At 57.5% G+C, this 19805-nt stretch overlaps 1 protein-coding gene across 14 annotated transcripts in view; it reads left to right on the top strand.

Moving 5' to 3' along the window:
- Positions 1 to 19805, top strand: part of Myo9b (myosin IXB) — a 98821-nt gene that overhangs the window by 67870 nt on the left and 11146 nt on the right. For 7 of the 14 annotated variants that reach the window (XM_071601290.1, XM_071601295.1, XM_071601296.1 and 4 more), the window contains exons 12-25: positions 1430 to 1571; positions 1839 to 2043; positions 3390 to 3471; positions 4315 to 4404; positions 5616 to 5729; positions 7630 to 7669; positions 9695 to 9817; positions 10465 to 10545; positions 11973 to 12083; positions 13736 to 13858; positions 15628 to 15944; positions 16819 to 17757; positions 18980 to 19040; positions 19201 to 19322. In XM_071601290.1, coding sequence (XP_071457391.1) covers positions 1430 to 1571; positions 1839 to 2043; positions 3390 to 3471; positions 4315 to 4404; positions 5616 to 5729; positions 7630 to 7669; positions 9695 to 9817; positions 10465 to 10545; positions 11973 to 12083; positions 13736 to 13858; positions 15628 to 15944; positions 16819 to 17757; positions 18980 to 19040; positions 19201 to 19322 — 2550 coding nt within the window. The remainder of the gene's footprint in view (positions 1 to 1429; positions 1572 to 1838; positions 2044 to 3389; positions 3472 to 4314; positions 4405 to 5615; positions 5730 to 7629; positions 7670 to 9694; positions 9818 to 10464; positions 10546 to 11972; positions 12084 to 13735; positions 13859 to 15627; positions 15945 to 16818; positions 17758 to 18979; positions 19041 to 19200; positions 19323 to 19805) is intronic. The other 7 variants (XM_071601316.1, XM_071601304.1, XM_071601311.1 and 4 more) reach the window with 4 other exon arrangements.

The following is a 19805-nucleotide window of genomic DNA, read 5'->3' as shown; positions in this document are numbered from 1 at the left end:
CTGTGGCCACATCACTTCAGTTGCTGCCTGTGTCTTCATGGCCTGCGCCCCATGTCCCTGTCCTTCCTGTCTCCTCTTCCTAAGAGGCCATCGGTCACACTGGACTAAGCCCACCCTGGCAACCTTAAATGTGTACAACTCTCGAGATGCTGTTTTCAACTAGGCACCTGGCGCGGGCCTGTGACCCCACCTATTTGGGAATCTGAGGCAAGAGGATCACAAGTTCAGGGCTAGCCTGGGCAACTGAGTGAGACATTGTCCCAAGATAAAACAAAAAGGGCTGGGATGTGGCTCAGTGGTGGAGCACTTGCGTAGCATGATTGGGGTCCCGAGTTCCATCCCAGCTCTACACACACACACACACACACACACCTGTCTCCAAATAAGATCATATCCACAGATGCTGGGGGTGAAGACATGCACACATCTTTATCGTAGCTCCTCCTTTGCCAGTGACGTCCCCACAGGGCTGAAAGGAGGCACACTGCATGCCTCAACCAAGTCCCCGCCCAGGCAGGCAGACGCATCCCCTTGCCACTGTGGTCCAGAGTCAGAGGGTGGGAGCAAGGTCCTAGGAGGGACTGTGTCATCACAGCCCGGGAACTCGGGACAAGAGCCAGGCCTGTGAGCAAGCCCGGTCCCTCTTCTGGCTTGCAGTTTCTGTTCATCGGGGATTTTTTTTTTTTTTTTTTAATATGCATCAGTTGGGATTTTCTGAAACGGTACTCTTCAGTCCTGATGACGGAGGGTTTGGTGCCTTCATACCCTTTCCACAGCCCGGGAAGCCATGGGTCTGATAGTGGAGAACCTCCCCTGTCACCCGGTTAAGCCTTGAGCCCGTGTTGGCAGCTTGCCGTGGCGCTATCTACACCTGTGGTGGGGCTGGGCCCAGGCGTGGCACTGCCCTCCTGGAAGCGGGACTAGCCAGGTGCAAGGAATCCCTGTTCTGCCCCTGCAGCCTCTCCAGCTGGGAGCAGGGCGGACCCCTTCCAGGGCACACGTCCAGGTGCAGAGGGCCCTGTGGCGGGGGCCACTGTCTCCTGGGATCACTGTGAAGAGCTGCCCACAGTGGACCCAGGTCCAGGCCTCCCCTGGGACGAGTGTCTACAGACACCATCAAACCCGGTTAGTGGTCCCTCCAGCCCCCTAGAGAACAGCCACAGGGGACAGAAGGGGCCACCTGCACCTGAGCTTCGGGTCTCGTTGGCACCTGGGTGTGGCTGCTGGTGCAGTGGCAGGATCACAATCTGGGCGCCTGCTCAGCACGCAGCACGAAGCTGAGGCCACCTCCCTGCTCCGTCCTCGTTCCCCGGCCCTCTGCCCACAGAGCGCTCTGTAGCTGGCCCCAAGCACCTGCCCAGAGGCTGCAACGAGAAACGCAGAGCAGGTCACTAGCCACTGTCGGTTAAAGATCTCACTCTCTCCCCAGCTTCCCCCACGCCACAAGCCAGACCCTGCTGGCCAAGTTCAAACAGCAGCACGAAGACAACAAGTACTTCCTGGGCACCCCAGTCATGGAACCCGCATTCATCATCCAGCATTTTGCGGGAAAAGTGAAATACCAAATCAAGGTACGTGTCTACCCGGCAGCCACTGGCAGGGCGCCAGAAAGCCACGTGTGGTTGGAACACGGCGCGTGGAGGGCCCTGCCCTGGGGCACTTGCCAGTTCATCTGGAACATGCCCTGAATCCCTGCTGAAGTACCCGAGCCCCTCGCTTCAGGAATGGCAGTCTGCTGCTGGGATGGCACCTGTCCCCCAGGCCACCCCTGCCCACCCCAGCCTCTGAGTGTCAGTGGGTGACACTGGTGGGTGACCACCCACATCATCCCCTACCAGGACTTCCGGGAGAAAAACATGGACTACATGCGTCCCGACATCGTGGCCCTTCTGCGGGGCAGTGATAGCTCCTACGTGCGGGAGCTCATCGGCATGGAGCCCGTGGCTGTATTCCGCTGGGCCGTGCTCCGGGCCGCCATCCGGGCCATGGCCGTGATGCGGGAGGCCGGGCGTCTGCGGGCCGAGAGAGCTGAGAAGGCTGCAGGTAGGAGCCTAGGGACCAGCTACTCCGCCGAGCGTCATTGTTGCAAGGGGGACATTCACAGTTCGATTTAAATTGAACATGTCAGCAGCATTTAGGAAATGTTCACAACCACTACCCTCGCTCACTCGAGATCGCCGCCATCGTCCCCAACAGAAACTGCAGCCGGCACTCGGTCCCCTAGGGGCTCCCAGAATCCAGACTCCACGGGCCCGTCCCTTCTGTACACTGGCCTAGTGTTGGCACAGGCCCTGCACATGTCCTTTCAGAGAGTTTTTTTTGTACCAGGCACTGAACCCAAGGGTGCTTCACCGCTGAGCCACATACCTAGCCTTTTTTGTATTTTATTTAGAGCCAGCATCTCACTGAGTTGCTCAGGGCCTCACTGAGTTGCTGAGGCTGGCTTTGAGCTCATGATTCTCCTGCCTCAGCCTCCCGAGCCACTGGGATGACAGGCGTGTGCCACTGCGCCTGGCTTCTCAGACTTTCCCATCATCTCCAGGTGACTTAGAGTACTTACTGTGGCATTGGCCCTGTGTGCACGTTGCTCATTATTCTTATGCTGTATTGTTATTGACTAGAAAAATGCATTTTTTTTCCCAAATATTTCTGACCCACGGTTGGTTAATCTGAGCATATAGAACCTGTGGACATGGAGGGGCCCAGGTGTGTGACCTGACCTCACATGAGCCTCAAGACAGACAGCCACGTCCCCACTTTTCCTGGAGGAGCGTGAGGCCCCGCATCTGAGTGGCTCGGCTCAGTCTCACACCTCCACACTCCACTCGTGGACTTCGACTTCAGGGCCAGCCAGGGGCTTCCGTTTTCTGGGTATAGACTAAGGAGGATGGTGGAGCCCTCCCAAGGGCAGGGAAGGAGCGCCCATTCTTGGGGTGAAGAGTCAGCTTCTGCTTTACCCAGAGTCCAATGACAATCTGCTGCTCCCCCTGGCACTGGCGATGAAACCCAGGGCCTGAGCTCAGCCACGTCCCCAGCCCACAAGCTGCTTTTTAAGATGTGTCAACCAGGGCTGGGGTGGAGCTGAGTGGACGGCAAGTGCTTAGCATGCATCAGCCCTGGGCTCCACCCTCAGCACCAAAAACCAACAAAAAAAGCTAAAGAGGAGCCGGGCTGGGGCTCAACGGTAGAGCGCTTGCCTAGCATGCGTGAGGCACTGGGTTCGATCCTCAGCACCACATAAAAGTAAATGAACAAAATATCAATGTCCAAAAAATATTTTAAAAATATTACAAAAATATATTTAAAAAATCAAAGAGGAGTCTCTGCAGAAAAGATAAGGCCACTGGGCCCTGGGAGGCCCTTCCAAGTAACACCCACTTTGTCCCCAGCAGGTATGGGCAGCCCTGGTGCCCAGAGTCACCTGGGAGAACTGCCAAGAGGAGCCAACACCCCATCAGAAAAACTATACCGGTGAGCAGGATTTTGATTTGTGCAAACTGAAACTATTAGATAGTAGCCTTGTTCAAGTATGGTGGCACACGCCTATAATCCCAGCATCTCAGGAGGCCAAGGCAGGAGGATCGTAAGTTCTAGGTCAGCCTGGGAAACTGGCAAGACCCTGTCTCAATATAAAATTAAAAAGGCTGGGAGCCAGGTGTCATGGTGCAGGCCTGTGGTTCCAATGGCTCTGGAGGCTGAGGTAGGAGGCTGGCTTGAATTTGAGGATGACCTAGGCAACAGAGTGAGGCTCCCATCTCAAAAGAAGAGAAGAAAAGGAACTCTTTAAGCCACATGAGAAAGGCACGCAGAGTGTGCTGGTGGCTTCTGTGAGGAACACAAGTGCAAAGACCCTGGGGCAGTCCAATCCCTGACTTCCTTTCCAAAACTCACAAATTCCCAAGGAAGAAGTCCCTAAATTTTTGAAATGAAAAAGCTATTTCTTTAAAAAAAAAAAAAAAAGAAGTCATTTTGTTTTCAAGTCCTTTGAAGCAAAACTTCTTCAGAGAAGAAGTCCTAAAATTCTGAATGTAGGTAGAGCTGTGTGTGGTTTGTCTGGAGGAGACATTGTGTCTGACCCCACCTCCACTCTCAGTAACTGCTTCTAAATTCACTTTTTCACCCAAATGGGGGCAAATGAAAGAACACATTCCTCCATTTGATCACGTGACATTCGGGGATTTTTTTTTCATTTTTATTCTTTTCCCCCGGAAGTGGCCTGTGACCTGCATGTGCAGCGTGGGCCTGCCCAGGGCCTGGCCTGGGCCGCGAGCCCTGCCCAGCGTGCGTTAAGTTCACACAGCTTCTCCCTTGCAGCGGCTCAGTGCTAGATTTCTCATTTGACTGCTCTGAGGAGTTCGATATTAACGCTTTTGAGGACATCATTGCTTTCTATGAAAGCAAGAAGTAAGTAGAAGCAGGGCCTTCGAACCCGAGACCAGGGAGGCACACTGAGAGGAGCGTCTCCTGAGGCCACCAGGGCACACAGGCCTGCGGGCAGCGCCCCTGCCATGTCTGGCCAGATTGGGGGGAAGGGGTGGGCTGAGCCATGACCCCTAGTAAGCTACGTGGAGGTCACTTAGGAGTGGCCAGGAGATGTAACCTCTGCTGTCTTTGCTCTGTGCCTCCCTGGAGGGTGACGGAGCGGAGGTAAGTGTGGCTGGGGCACTTGGCACGGTGCATGGAGCACAGAGGAGGGCTGCAATCGGGTCCTCCCCGCACCGCCCGGAGCTGAGACAGGCATTGTTGGGTCACTGGAGGGCAACAGGTACAGCTCAGGGCAGGGCACTCGCCCAGCACACGCCAGGCCCCGGGCCCCATCGCAGCACTGCAAAAAATTTAAAAAAAAAAAAATACGGAATGAGAAATCTTTAAAAAAGAGAAAAAGAATCATTTCCGAAAGTTTCATTGAAGACATCTGTAACTGAGATGTGGATCGTTACTGATCATTGGCTCCTCTGAGCCATTGACCTTGTGCGCTCGTGGCTGTGGGGCACACGGAACTCTCTGGGGTCACCCTGCCCTCCAACCAGGGTCTCTCAGGTCATGCTCTGCAGTGGGGCGTCCTGCACCCTGTAGGTGTGGAGTAGCAGCCCGCCCTCTGCCCACCAGAGGCTGGTGGCCCCTGCATCCCAGCCATGGCCACGCAAATATCCCCAGGAACCAGCATCTCCTGGGAGGTGAGGCAGCATCACCCACGGTACCCAGATCCAAATCCCTTGCTCCCAGGGCCTTCACGAAGCCCACTGGGAAGACAGTACCTAACCACAGACTCGGAGAGATGCTAGCCGGCTCTTTCACAGAGCCTCCCGGTCTGACCCGGGCAGCCCCTCGCTGGGTCCTCAGGTTCTAGAAGGCTCTCACTAGGAGACCTTTGCAGTGACTGGAGATGCTGTGTTGCTGGACGTTTGCTCCAGGACTCAGGGACAGCAGCTACTCCTGACCAAGGCCCCCTTGGTGAAGGGAGCAGAGTAGTGTCCAGCTCCAGCAGTGCCCAGCTGCATGTTTCTGCTCTGGTGGCCTAGGGACATCCCGATTGGCACTGGGACCCTGAGGTGGTGGGTCTGCGGCTCTAACTCTGTCTTCTCTCTGTCACTGGGTCCCCCTCCTCCCCTCAGCGATTTGCATAACCAAATCATCAAGAGCATCAAAGGACTGCCCTGGCAGGGCGAGGACCCCCGTAGGCTTCTCCAGTCCCTCAGTCGGCTCCAGAAACCCCGCGCCTTCATCCTGTGAGTCCCCCAGGCCCCCTACGAGTGCAACAGCCGCCTCTGCTCCCAGGGCCCTGGCCGGCCTGCGGCTTCCTAAATTGAATTGGCCACTAAAAACGCTGCTCTGTCTTAGGGCTTTGCTCTCATGCCAGCCGTAGCTGAATGGCTTTCCTAATACCTCGTCCCTGTGTTGAGCTGGGCCAAGGGCCTGCCGCGGGCTTCCTTGCGCACAGCACTGCCTAGGAGCGTGTCCTGCCTTTGAACGTGCCCTCTCTGCCCCGCCCGCTGGTAGAGAAGAGCTTGCCCCCACCGAGTAGAGCTCCACCGAGACCCTCTGCTCAGTTGCCACAGGCCCGACACTCAGCCTTCAGCCTCCCTCTCAGACCAGGGTGGTGGCTCAGACCTGTGTTGTGCTGAGCCAGTACCAGGCAGCTGGCAGCCTCTGCCTCCAGGGCATCCACAGTGACCGGCACCAAACCCCCACTGCCAGTCATGACACAGCCTGCTGAAAGTGGTACTTGTGACCACAAGGAAGCCAGGGGGTTTTGGTTGCTTTGGGCGGGGGATATTCTTTTTTTCTTTTTTTTCTCTTTGAGACTGGGTCCCACCATGTTGCTCCTGGGCTCCAGTGCCCCATGGTCCTCCTGCCTCAGCCTCCCGAGTAGGTGCAGGTGTGCACCCCCCAGCCCCCACCCCCGACCTGGTGAGAGTGAGCATTTCAGTGCATTTTTGTGGTGCCTTATTTTGCCCACAAGGATTCAGACGAGACCTGGCACCTCGTGGGCCTAGCACCTCCCCGGCAAGTTCAAGCCCAGCCTCAGCACCTGGCAAGACCCTGTCTCAACCTGGAAAGGGCTGGGGTAGAGCATAGAGTTGTGCTGCCATTGACTTTTCTCCTGGTCTTCGAGATCCCGTGAGTGAGGTGGGGTGGAGCTTAGTGGTGGAGTACTTGCCTGGCCTGTGTGAGGCCCTGGGCCCCCAGCATCACTTGAAGAGGGAGTCCAGGAGGCGAGAAAAAGGACTTTGCCCCATCCCTTGGTCAAAAGTTCCGGCCTTTGTGTTTCCTTGACACCATCAGGAGTCCAAGGCGCTCCCAGGGCTGGAGCAGTAGAGCATTTGCCCAGGCGAGGCCCTGGGTTGTACCCCTAGTTTCATTAAAAAATAAAATAAAAGGAACACACCTGTGATGCCCAGAGCTTGGCAGGCTGAGGCAGGAGGATCGCAAGTTCAAGGCCAGCCTCAGCAACTTGGCAGTGCCCTAAGCAACTAACCAGATCCTGTCTCCAAATAAGAATACAAAGGGCTGGGGATGTGGCTCAGTGGCTTAGCACCCCTGGATTCAATCCCCAGCACCAAAATAATAAGTGCATAAAATAAAAGGAGCCCCTGCCCAGGCCATTTTAATAGCCCTGTGCAGGGGGGTCCCTGTGGTGTGGATCTGCTTGGCCCAGCAGATAGGGCCAGGGCACCCTGGTAGCCCCAGGACTACGCAGGGCCTCCAGTGCTCCAGGCAGGTCGTCCTCTTCTTATTTCTGACACGTCCACTCCTGCCAAGCCCGGCCTCAGTGCGAGCCGTCCCTGTGGATTACTGGCCACCTGCGCCTACTCCCTGGGCATCCAGGTGGCCCCCAGACCAGATGCTCATCTCATTGCTATCTCATGTCACCTTGGGTGGCCACAGCAGAGTCCTGCTGTCACTGTGGTGACCCTACACCCATGGGCGTGGCTGAAGCGCGCGTGCAGGCCGGAGCCCGCTGGGTGTCTGCAGAGGTGGCGGTCGCTGGCTGCACTTGTGCCTGTCGCTATCTCCAGCTGCGTCCCCTCCGTCTCTCTCTAACCCACAGGCGTGGCTTGCTGAACTAACCCAGATCCACACACTGTGTTCCTTTTGTTCACAAAACCATTTTTAATATTTTGACAGGAAGAGTAAAGGTATCAAACAAAAGCAGATCATTCCAAAGGTAAAGCCCGCGCCACGCTCAGAGAAGCCTTGCTTGCGTTCTCCCAGCTCCAGGCACCTGGCTCCAGCGGCCTCCAGAAAACGGGGCAGGGCGTGCCCAGAGCCTGGGCTCCATCCCCAGCACCGCAAAAATAATAGCTTCCTCATGGTGAAACCATCTGGGGTCTCTGGGGGGGGTCCTAGAAGTAAACCTGAGGTGGGGGTATCTGCTCAAGCGGGTGCCGAGGGGCTCTCAGGGGGAGGCTGAGAGCGCGAGGGTTGGAGCCAGGCTCGGCCCAGCTGACCTGTCCTTGATCTAGTGCTGCAGGGAGCCCTGGAGGGTCCACTGTCCCATCCACAGGCAGTAGGACCCTTGTCTTTACCTGCCCCCCGGGTCAGTCACTGGCTGTGGGCCACCTCTGGAGGACACGATGGGACAGAGACCTCCCAGGTGCTGGTTCTGTTTCCGTGTGTAGTCGTCCCTCAGTGTCCAAGGGTACAATTGCAGGACCCCCCCAGATTCCAACCCTTGGAGCTCACGTCCCTTCTGTAAATGGCAGAGTGTTTGCATAGAACCTTCACACATCTTGTGTGGGCTCTGAGTCATCTCTAGATGACGTAGTACCCAGTGCAATGTCAGTGTCACATAAATAGTCTTACACTGTGTTGTCTAGGCAACCGTGACAAGAAATAAAAAGTCTGCACGTGTTTAGTAGGGATGCAGATACAGGTTGACCACCCCTATGGGAAATTCTTGGGACCAGAAGCGTTTCAGTTTGGGTTTGTTTGTTTTTTTGTTTTTTTTAGGATTTTGGAATACTTGCATATATGTAACCAGGTGTCTGGGGATGGGATCCAAGTCTGAATACGAAATTAATTCATTTGTTTCATATACACATTATGCATGTAGCCTGAAAGTACTTTCATACAATATTTTTAATAACTTTGTGCACGAAACAAAATCTCGTAGTGTGGAATTTTCAATTTGTGGCACCAGGTGGTCTCTCAAAAGTTTCAGACTTTGGCCAGGTGCAGTGGCCCACACCTGTCATCCCAGTGACTGGAGGCTGAGGCAGGAGGATTGCAAGTTCAAAGCCAGCCTCAGTAAGTTAGCAAGGCCCTAAGCAACTTAGCAAGACCCTGTCTTGAGATTTAAAAAATTAAAAAAGGCTAGGATGTGGCTCAGTGGCTAAGCACCCCTGGGTTCAATCCCTTGCACCAAAAAATAAAATTTCAGGTTTGCAGCATTTCAGGTTGGTGAATTAGGGGTGCTCGACCTGTATTTTTGATCTGAGGTTGTTTGAGTCTGCGATGTGGAGCCCTGGGATCTGGACAGGCACCTGTACTGTGTGCACATGGCTTATGAAGCTTAGAAAAGACTTAAGAACCACCTCTCAGCTTAGTCTGCAGAGAGGGCGGGGCCAGTTCGCCCATGTAGAAGAGCACACCAGGGAGCTGGAGGCGGGCAGCAGGGATGGCACATTCCTTGGCTCAGGTCATGTTCGTGGTAATGAGCCGCAGAGGGAAGCTGGGCTGGCAGCACTGGCTTCCTCTCCTAGCCCAGAGGAGGGGAGAGGGTGCGGCAGGCACTGGGGCCTCAGAAGAGGCAACATGTCAGCCGGGTGCAGTAGCCCACACCTGTAATGCTAGCAACTCAGGAGGCTGAGGCAGGAGGATCTCAAGTTCCAGGCCAGCCTCAGCAACTTAGTGAGACCCTGCCTCAAACATAGAAAGGGCTGACGTATAGTTCAGTGGTAGGGCAGTAGCCTAGCATATGTGAGGCCCTGGGTTCCATCCCCAGCACGCAACATGCACATGCACACGCATATGCACGTGCACATGCACATGCATACACACATACTTGCTCTCTGCACCAGATCAGCACATCTGCAGGGGGTGCAACTCACACTTGGTCTACTGTCCCCACCATCCCCACCTGGAGCACCTGCTTCACACACACCCTGCCCTAGCCCTGGGGATATTCATGCTGCCCCCTGTGCTCTCCGGGCTGTGGGAGGGCAGGCCAGACCCCAAGTGTCTGTTGTAGAACCTGCTGGACTCCAAGTCCCTGAAGCTCATCATCAGCATGACCCTGCATGACCGCACCACCAAGTCCCTGCTGCACCTGCACAAGAAGAAGAAGCCACCCAGCATCAGCGCTCAGTTCCAGGTGGGTGGTCTTAAGGCACTGGCCAGCTGAGATCCAGCAGGCACCTGCCAGCTCTTCCCAGGGTCCCTGACCTTGGCAATGGGGGCAGCAGGGCTTCCTCTGTTGGGGACCCCTGTGCACTGTAGGTATTTAGCAGGTATCTGGAGTTGGCTCATTAGTGCCAGGAGCACTGTCCCCATTTGTGACAACGACTACCGATGCCTCTTGGGGGGGCAGAATACCCCTACTTGAGAACTACTAAGTTTAAAGAAACATAAGTTACTACCAAACCATTTCCTTGGTTTCCCTTTTTCTCCCTGGCTGCCAGGAAGCTCAGAAACACATAGGGAGCTCGTAAGCTACTAATCCTTACTGTTAGGTTTCTTATTCCATTTGTCAGAAACCTGAGTCATCTGTCCCCACCGAAGCTCTTTGGTAATAACCTCAGGTGGAAGCACCCATAAATCCTTTCTGGCCCCACAAGCCCTCCCGAATCTGAGGCGTGTTTTAAACCCTCGGAGTTTATCTGCTCCCCTGCCCCAAGCCCCTACCTGTCTGGCCCTGGAAAGAGGCAGCTGCCAGCGTGGGGACCCCACAGCTGCTCTGCCGCACAGACCCGCCCCTCCCCCCGGGCTGCCCCACTCAGCACAAACGTCCTTCTTTCCCAGACGTCCCTGAACAAGCTCCTGGAGGCCCTGGGGAAGGCGGAGCCCTTCTTCATCCGCTGCATCCGCTCCAATGCTGAGAAGGTGAGGGGCCCTGGGATGAAGCCCCAGGAACAGTCCTGCGTCTGCAGCCTCCACGGGAGAGGGGCGGGCCACCGCCCAGGAGGACTCAGGGAGCTGAGCATCACCACGGTGCCAGGGGGTCAGAGGACAGCAAGGGTGACCAGCCTGCGCAGGGCCACTGCAGCAGAGCCCCAGAGAAGACCCCGTGGGCGGGACAGGCCCAGAGCAGCCATTGCAGAGAGCGAACCAGGAAGCAGACCTCACTGATGAGCAGACCGAGGCTCCAAGGAGCAGAGCCCTGTGCTCATTGCAGAGGTTTCTAGAAAGAGCAAGCCTCAGTAGAGGCCCTGGCTGAGGCTCAGCCCTCAGTGCCAGGCTTCCTTCACCCTAGAGGTCCACTCTGTCCCCAAGAGGAAGACTTGGGCTTTGCCAAGGGCCCCTCAGGGACATGTGTTCCTTCATTGGCAAAAGTGGACACCCAGGCGGGGTCCGTAGGCAACTCCATCCTCTTCCTCCTCACTCCTTTGTCCCTGCTGGTCACAGTCCTGTCTCTCCTGTTCCTGGGAGACGTATGCCGGCATCCAGAGCCCAGCTCCTCGCCCACAGTCACACTCAGGCTCCTCTCATGTCAGAATTCCTGCCCAAGCGCAGGCTGTGGGGGCCGCGCACGCCACGGGTACCAGGTCGGCGGACCCAGCTCTGTGTTGGGGCGTCCTGGGCCCTGTGGGGTGTCAAGTGGTACCCTTAGCCTTTATCCATCCACCCTGTGACAACCCTTCCTTTGGTCCTTAGAAGACACAGTATGCCATTCCTTACTGTCGCCCACCCTGGCTGGAAGCCCACTGAGGCAGTGCCGGCCCCTCCCACTACCCTTGGCTCCTTTCCCCTCTGGGCCTTCACCCCATATCCCTGTCCCATCCTCCTCAGGACTCAGCCTGCTGCCTTCTCTCCCGGGACACCTCCCACAGGTGCCTGGGCAGCATCCAACCCATAATACACATGTCTGGCCCCCGAACCGTACTGCCCAACCCCCACATCTGCCCAGCGTGTGGCATAGAGGATGAGTCCAGCACGGTTTTGAGTGGGTCGTGGTTGTAAAAGAATTTTTTGCAGCAAATTAGCACACGCAGAAAGATGTGGCTCCCGTGTCCAGGGTGCCAGGAATTGGAACAGAGCAGATAGGGATTTTCCTAGAGGAGCCAACATTGTGAGCACGGCTGAGCAGTTGGTTTCTTTGTCCCAGAAAGACTATCTGGAACCTCCAAGGCCTTCCAGCTCCTGTGCTAGGGACACTCCCAGGCCAGCCGGGCCCCAGGAGGGAGCACAGCCTGAGTCCATAGCTAGAATCACAGAGGCGGTGGTCAGGTGGGGATTGACCCTCAACTCACAGCCTGCGCCCCCACCTTGCTTGGGCACAGGCCCTGATGGCTCGTGTGTGTGCGTTACAGAAAGAGCTGTGTTTCGATGACGAGCTGGTCCTGCAGCAGCTGCGCTACACCGGCATGCTGGAGACGGTGCGCATCCGGCGATCTGGCTACAGTGCAAAGTACACGTTCCAGGTAGGCCCGCAGGGACATGGCTGCTGTGACCCAACAGAGGGCCGGGCCAGCCGCCACCTCTTCAGAGAGAGCAAGTCTCCAGAGCTAAGTCCAGCTGCTGACTTTATGCCCAGGCTTCTCCGCCAGGGCAGCATTGGCACTTGGAGTGGCCAATTCTCTATTGTGGAGGCACAAGTTTCCTTGGCAGAGGTGGCTAGTCTCAGGCCAGACCTGGAGAAGCACAGTGTTAAACCAAGCCCGGAAGCACACAGGCAGGGCCCTATGTTGAGCATCTTCTGGAATTCATGTTCATATTGGCTTTTTGCTTTTGGTGTTTTCATTTTGCAGCGCTAGGGGTGGAAACCAAGCCCTCGCACGAGCTCGGCAAGCGCTCTACCACGGAGCCACGCCCCAGCCCAGGCAGCACTTTTATACCCAGCTGGTTTTTTCTGCCTACCGCCAACAAAAGGCTCTTTGTTGCTACTTTTGCAAGGTAGAAGCCGGAGCCTGGGCCAGGGTTAGAACCGGTGGTCAAGCATTTGCCTGTCATGTGCAAGGTCCGGGCTCCGTCTCGAGCACTGCAGGAAAGAAGCAAAGCAAAGCCTGAGCCTAAGTAGACGGTGACTTCAGAGATGGCTCCCTGGGTTTTCTCCAAAGACCAGCTCCCCAGGAGCATCACGGTTGACATCTAGAGCCAGGTCATTCTTTGCAGTGTGGCCATTCTGTGAACTGTAAAGTCGCGAGCACTGTGGCCTCTTTGAAGTTGCTGAGACTAGGCTTGAACTTGGGACTCTCCTGCCACAGCTTCCCTAGTCGCTGAGGTCACAGGCGTGCCTCACCACAGCCAGCACTTGCCTCCTTTTTTATCCACAAAATAGAAATAACATCTTTCTAACCATGTGCAGATAGGAGAGGCCCAATGATAGGAACGGGGACCTGCTGGCGTGTTACACAAACGCATGTCCCTGAAATATCTGAAACACACGTGGCCCTCTGTATCCATGGGTTCAGCGTCCGTGGACCTGATCAATCTCAGACCAAAAAAATCGGGGGCAGGGGGTTACTGTACTCAACTCGTACAGACTTTCTTTTCTTCTGACTCCCTGTGTGTACAACTATGTCCACAGCACGTATGTCATGGTCAGTATTCTAAGTTATCTAGAAATGGTTAAAGTCCACAGGAGGATCATGTAGGCTTTATGCAAATATTACACCATTTTACAGAAGGAACTTGAGCACCCATGGGTTTTGGTGACTAAGCAGGGTCCTGGAGCCAGTCCCCTCCAGGCAGGCGACCATGTGCTTACTGAAACACGTATCTGCTCGGGCTGGAGTCCCGTGGCCAAGAGCTTATCTAGCCTGCACAAGGCCCTGGATTCTGTCCCTCACACTGCAAGGAACACAGGCGTTATCTCCAGCTTCTGTCCAGCCCTTTAATGAGCCATATGATGAGAGCCCCGCAAAGGTGACACCATCTCCCCAGAGATGGAGCATTGGCTCTGTGTGTCTGCGATGGTCTTTAGCTTGAAGCTGTCACAGACTGTCCACAGCTTTGTGTCTCCGTGTGTTGGCTAAGCTGGGCTGGGGTGTGGTGCCGTGGTAGAGCACCCGGACTCGACCCCCAGAACTGCAAAGAGAAGAGACACTCACACTTCTTGGCCCCACCCCCGTAGGACTTCACAGAGCAGTTCCAGGTGCTGCTCCCCAAAAACGCCCAGCCCTGCAGGGAGGTCATCGCTGCCCTCCTGGAGAAGATGAACGTGGACAAGAGGAGCTACCAGATCGGGAAGACCAAGGTCAGCACTCTGCTGTGGACCCACGCCCCCACCCCGCTCTGCACCCCCCACACCTCTCCTGCTCTGAGGCCCACAGGTCCTGGTGGAGCCGCGCACTCCTCAGGACCAGTGCCCCGCTTCTTCCCACAGCGGGTAACGTAAGCAATGGTGGGAGCTGCCTGACCCCGGCTCCACCTCCTTCAGCAGGACTCGGCTCCACTCTTTTCCGCTTTCTCACAAGTAGGCTGGGAAGGACTGTGCTGACCGGCAGGGTATTTAGGCCAGCTCGTAAACTTTACAGTGGGTGTTAGTCCCTTATTTGTTGCTATAACAAAATGTCTGAGGCTGTGTGTCTTAAAAAGGAAAGAGGTTTATTTACCTCACTGTTCTGGAAGTCCAACAGCATGGTGCCAGCTTCTGTTCAGCTCTAGGGAGGACCTCATGGCACATGGCATTAGAATGACAACATATGTACAAAAGAGATCACATGGGGAGATGGGAAGCCAGAGGTAGATTCAGGGCCATTCGTGCTTCTTTAAAACAACTCAAGGGACCTAGTGGTGTCCCACAGAACTACTTAAATCCCTTCCAAGGCCAGCGCCCTCAGTGACCTTAGTAATTGCACTTCCTCCCCACTACCTGCTGCTTTTGGGGTCCTGGGGATGGAACCCGGGACTTGCACATGCTAGGAAAGTGCTCTACCACTGAGCCACATCCCCAGCCCTTTTTACTTTGAGTCAGGGTCTCACCAAGTTGCCCAGGCTGGCCTTGAACTTGCCGTCCTCCTGCCTCGGCCTCCTGAGGAGCTAGGATTCTTGGCATGCAGCCACCATGCATTAGCATAGGCCCCACCCCTTAAAGGTCCCCCCACCTCAGTCCACCACACTGGGGACCAGGCTTCCAGCACATGAGCCATGTCGGAGCATAGCACAGTAGTCTGGTGGTTTCCTTCCCTTCCTTTCCACACATTGTCCCTGATCCCCAGTGGGCGAGGACGGGTTTGCCTCTTGTTTATAGGGCACTGCTTGACTGCCCGTGTTCACTGTAAGTGGTGACATCAGCTCCCCGTGAAGGCCTCCCCTGCTCTGGGACATCCCCTAACGGTTCTCAGCAAGTTAATTGAGGTAGCCTTTGAACAAGCAGCTCCACTCCTGGCCATACCCAAGAGAACTGAAAGCAGGCATTCACCAAATGCTCACAGGTGCATGCTCACAGCAGAGCTGCTCATGGCAGCAGGGGTGGAAATGGCCCAAATACTCCTCAGTGAGAATCATCACAGGGTGGTACGTCCATACAGTGGAATAGTATTTAATCGTGAAAAGGAATGGAACGCTGGTCTATTCTGCAGCGTGCGTGGACCTTTAAAACATGCTGAGTGACAGAAGCCACACAGAAAAGGCCCCCTAGGGTATGATCCCACTGATTCCACTTACACGACATGTCCAGAACACGCATGGAGAAGGAAAGACTGGTGCTTGCCAGGGGCTGGAAGGGGGCACTGGGAGGGATTGCCAATGGGGACAGGCTCTCCTTTGGGGAAGATGATGAGATGTTCTGGGACCAGCTGAGAGACGTTGCTGGCCATAAGAGACAATGGCCACACAAAATTGTGCATATGCTAAATGCCACCACACTGTCCACTTTAAAATGGTGAATTCTACGCGATGTTGATTCTACTTCAATCCCAGTCGGTCAGCACCCCAGCCTGGTTCTCACCGGTGGCTGTGCGGACCTGGGCACCAGGAGCAGAGGCGCAGCGCAGTTGACCCTGCTGACCCCTCCCCCGCCAGGTCTTCCTGAAGGAGACAGAGCGGCAGGCCCTGCAGGAGACGCTGCACCAGGAGGTGGTCCGCAAGATCCTGCTGCTCCAGAGCTGGTTCCGGATGGTGCTGGAGCGCAGGCGCTTCCTGCAGATGAAGCGGGCGGCCGTCACCATCCAGGCCTGCTGGCGCTCCTACTGTGTGTGGCGGGCAGTGGAGAGGACGCAGGCGGCCGTGTACCTCCAGGCCGTGTGGAGGGGCTACCGACAGCGCAAGGCCTATCGCCGCCGGAGACAGAGCATCATCCGCCTGCAGAGCCTCTGCCGGGGGCACCTGCAGCGCAGGAGGTGAGTTGGGAAATCCCGGAGGCCAGGAGCCCCTCGCTGAAGATCTGCCCAGGCACTGCCCGGCCATCAGAGCTTCGGGCATCGAGATGAGCACAGGGAGTGGCCGGCAGGACGCCAGCCATCTGGGCACAGGGGCTCCCAAGATGTCCAGGGTTGGCAGCTCTCAGGGGTGAAGCTCCAGGTGCCCTTGACCACCGCTGGCCTCTTCCAGAGGAGGGGCTTCCCAGGCCAGCCCAATGCCGGCTCCCCTCCCCCACACACTCAGCTGGGGTGTCACAGGGCACAGAGAACCCCAGCTGTGGCTCTGAGACCAGCCCTCCCAAAGCTGGTGTCCTGTGGGCCCTCCCCTTCCCACAGGCCCAGCCGCGGCCTGCCTGAGTCGGGGTCCTGGTTCCTGGAGCAGAGGTGTCTCTCAGGCAGTGCCCACACATGCCAAGGCCTCCTGGAGAAGGAGCCAGGCCCCAGTGGACCCAGAGGAACCGGCGTGTGTGTGTCTGGCCTGGGGGTGACCCGGGGTGTCCCCTGCTGCACCCCAGCCCTGTCAGTGTTTGAGATGGGCTCTGAGCTGCTGAGACTGGCCTGGAGCTGGTGGCCTTCCTTCCTCCGCCTCCCCGGCTCATAGGGAGGCTCCCTCCCTGACCGGCCTGAGGAAGCGCAGACAGGGTGTCTGTGGCACCTGCAATGAGGGGTACTGCCGTCTCTCCCCTCCTGGTGAAGGGGGGTCTGCCTTTGCAGGAGCATCTCTGAGGCCAGCAGTTGAAGGCAGAGCCCGACCGCAGCCCTCGGGTGACAGGAGGGCATGTGGCCCCCTGGAACCCATCTCAGCCTGGAGCGCGGTCTCTGAACCAGGCCCCTCTGCCTTTCCTCTCTCCAGCTTCAGCCTGATGGTCTCAGAGAAGCGGAAGGCCGAGGAGCAGCTGCGGGAAGCCCAGCAAGCCGCGAGGACAGAGCCCCCACGGGGCCAGCCAGGCCCTGTGGCCGGCGAGGAGCAGAGCGGTGAGGAGCAGAGTGCCGAGCAGGGCCCAGGGCCCACGGCAGGCAGCGAGTGCCCCATGTTGGAGCCCGAGGCGTTGCCCAGCCGCAGGTCCCCAGCAGGCATCTCCCCACCAGAGAAAGAGGTGCCCAGTGCTGAGAAGGAAGTCCCTCCCCCGAAGAGCGTGACCGCGGAGGGTCACGAGAAAGCCCCCAGCAGCCGGGAGAAGCGAGAGTCGCGTCGGCAAAGGGGGCTGGAGCACGTGGAGTTGCAGAACAAGCACATCCAATCCTGCAAGGAGGAGGGCGCCTTCAGAGAACCTTCCAGAAAGACTATCCTGGAGCTGGGGGGCGGCCTCCCTGAAGACTGGAAGGAGAGCAGGAGAGGCGAAGCCCTGGCCGAGGCAGAGACAGAGGCTGCAGGCGCCCCCAGGAAGCCTTCGGTGGAGTCCCCGCCGGCTCTGGCCGTCAGCAAGGCCCCCGCAGACCTGGAGAAGGCGCCCCCCGAAGGGAGCCCCAGGCCCAGCCCCATGCGGCGGCCAACCAGCCTGGCCCTGGACAGCAGGGTGGGCCCGTCTGTGCCGGGCAGCACCCCCGAGACCCCTAAGAACAAGGGCAAGACTGGCGGCAGCCCGAGGGCTCAGGACAAGCCTGAGAGCCCCGGAGGCTCCACGCAGATCCAGCGGTACCAGCACCCGGACAGCGAGCGGCTGGCCAACGTCGTAGAGCTGTGGAGGGGCAAGAAACTGATGGCCGCTGCGGGCTCCGGCACCATGCTGAGCCAGTCTCTGGATCTCAGTGACAGGCACTGGAGCATGGGGACCGCCCTAACACCCACAGAGTAAGCCCCCATCCTCTGTCCAGGCAGCACGGTTGCCACGCTGGGTGGGCAGGGGGACGCAGGAGTGGTCATGCCCACTGGATGGGTGGGCGCCAGCTGGGCTTGTGCCCCACAGTGCCCTAAACGAGCCACGCCCACACGGAAAGCTCCTGGCCTGAGGGGGGCGGCCCTCAGAGGGGGGCACTCCCTCCCTGGCCCACCTGGACCCCAGTTTCCTCATCCGTGAGTGGGGCTGGCGACATACCGAGGGCTCAGAGGAGGGGCTTGCTCTGCTGACCCTGGTAAGCTGGATCCTAGTGACCCGAATCTCCAGCCCACAGCCCCTCCTGCTGCACAGGGAGGATGAGGCCGCTCCCCCCAGAGCAGGCGCCTCGTTCTGGGCGCTACTCAGGCTGCAGCCCCGGTAGTGGTCTACAGAGGGGGCTTCTTGGGGACCAACCTTGATGGATGCCAACAGCATTGTGGGTACAAGGCGGATGGACAGAGAGGTGCTGGAGACAGGTGGGGGTGGCAGACAGACGTGGAAGGAGAGGTCAGAGTGGAGGCCGAGAAGGCCAGGAGGGGCAGAGCAGTGCCGACTCAGGCTCAGATGGACGATGGACGGAGGCGCATCAAGGCGTAAATGTGCGCAGACAGGTGGAGGTGGCAGGTGGACAGACGGGCCTCTGGTGCTAAGGCAGGGATTGACCCCCGTGTGCTGTCACCATTGGGCCTGCAGAAGTGGTGTCCTGTGCGCTGGGAATATGTAGCAGTGTCCCTGGGCACCACCCGCTAGTTGGCAGTAGCTGATATTCAGAGGTCAACACAGGTGGGCACAGGATGGAGCACGACCAAGACACACTGACCCAGGCAGGAGACAGACAGCAGACAATGAGACCGCAGAGACAGGCAGCGAGCCGTGGAGACTGACGGCAGGCGGCGCGGAGACGCAGAAAGTCAGGCTGCGAGGCGGGAGATGGGCACCAGGCCGGGGGTCAGGCCGTGCCTCTGCCTTACCAGCATCCAGGGGCCAAACGGTTTTCTAGTGGGGGCGTCCTGTGCCGGTCAGGGCACTGAGGGCATCCCTCGCCCCAGCCAGCAGGTGCCAGGAGCACCCATCCACTTGTACCTGCCAACCTTGATGACCACCACTCTCCAGACCGCCCGGGGTTCCTGGGAGGGGAGGGGGAGTAGCGGCACGCTGCCACGCTCTGTGGGTAAACTGCGGTCTGTGTTCCCTCAGGGAGCGGCGCACCTCCTTGTCCACGAGTGACATCTCCGGGCTCTCCCCCGCCAGGGCACAGGTAAGGCCACAGGGTACAGCCCTCACCTCCGGGCCCACGTCCACTTCCACCCTCACCAGAGAGGAGTGAGTCGGTGGCTAGAGGGCACAGTGGGAAAGCAAGGTCCCCAGCACAGACCACCTGCCTCTCGCCCACCCCCATCCACACCATCCTGTTGCAGCCGTCAGCAGAAACCGAAGGGGAGCTGAGCACAAAGAAGCCAGCCGTTCAGAAGAAGAAGTCAGGAGACATCTCCTCTAGCCTGGATGCAGGGCTGTCCCCAGGCTCCCAGCCTGACTCTAAGTAAGGAGATCGGGGAACTCAGGCCTCTAGAGGATGCCCCAGGGTCCCTGCCAAGGCATCGCCTCAGTCTACTCTTCTAACCCAATCACATAAATCAAGCACAAGGGGCAGGTGTTTGCTCAGTAGAGATTTCAGTGGGGGCAACTCAGGAGTCTCAGGTAGGAGGATCACAAGTTCAAGACCAGCCCGGACAACGTGGCCAGACTCCGACTCAAAAAAACAAAAAGGGCTGGGGGTGTAACTTAGTGGTAGAACATCCCTGAGCTTGGTCCCTAGTACTAAAACTTCTTTGGAGAGGTCCCACGCCCCTGCCTCAGAACCCACCCACTATCTGGGTGCAGTCGCACACACTTGTAATCTCAGCGGTTCAGGAGGCTGAAGAAGGAGGATCACAAGTTCAAAGCCAGCAACTTAGGCTCTGAGCAACTTCCTGAGACCCTGTCTCTAAATGTTAAAAAGGGCTGGGGATGTCTCAGTGGTTAA

This window comes from Marmota flaviventris, chromosome 1 (assembly GCF_047511675.1).
Source record: "Marmota flaviventris isolate mMarFla1 chromosome 1, mMarFla1.hap1, whole genome shotgun sequence".
Classification (NCBI taxonomy): Eukaryota; Metazoa; Chordata; class Mammalia; order Rodentia; family Sciuridae; genus Marmota; species Marmota flaviventris.
The sequence above is the reverse complement of the archived record's forward strand: the minus strand, read 5'-3'. Positions and strand labels throughout refer to the sequence as shown.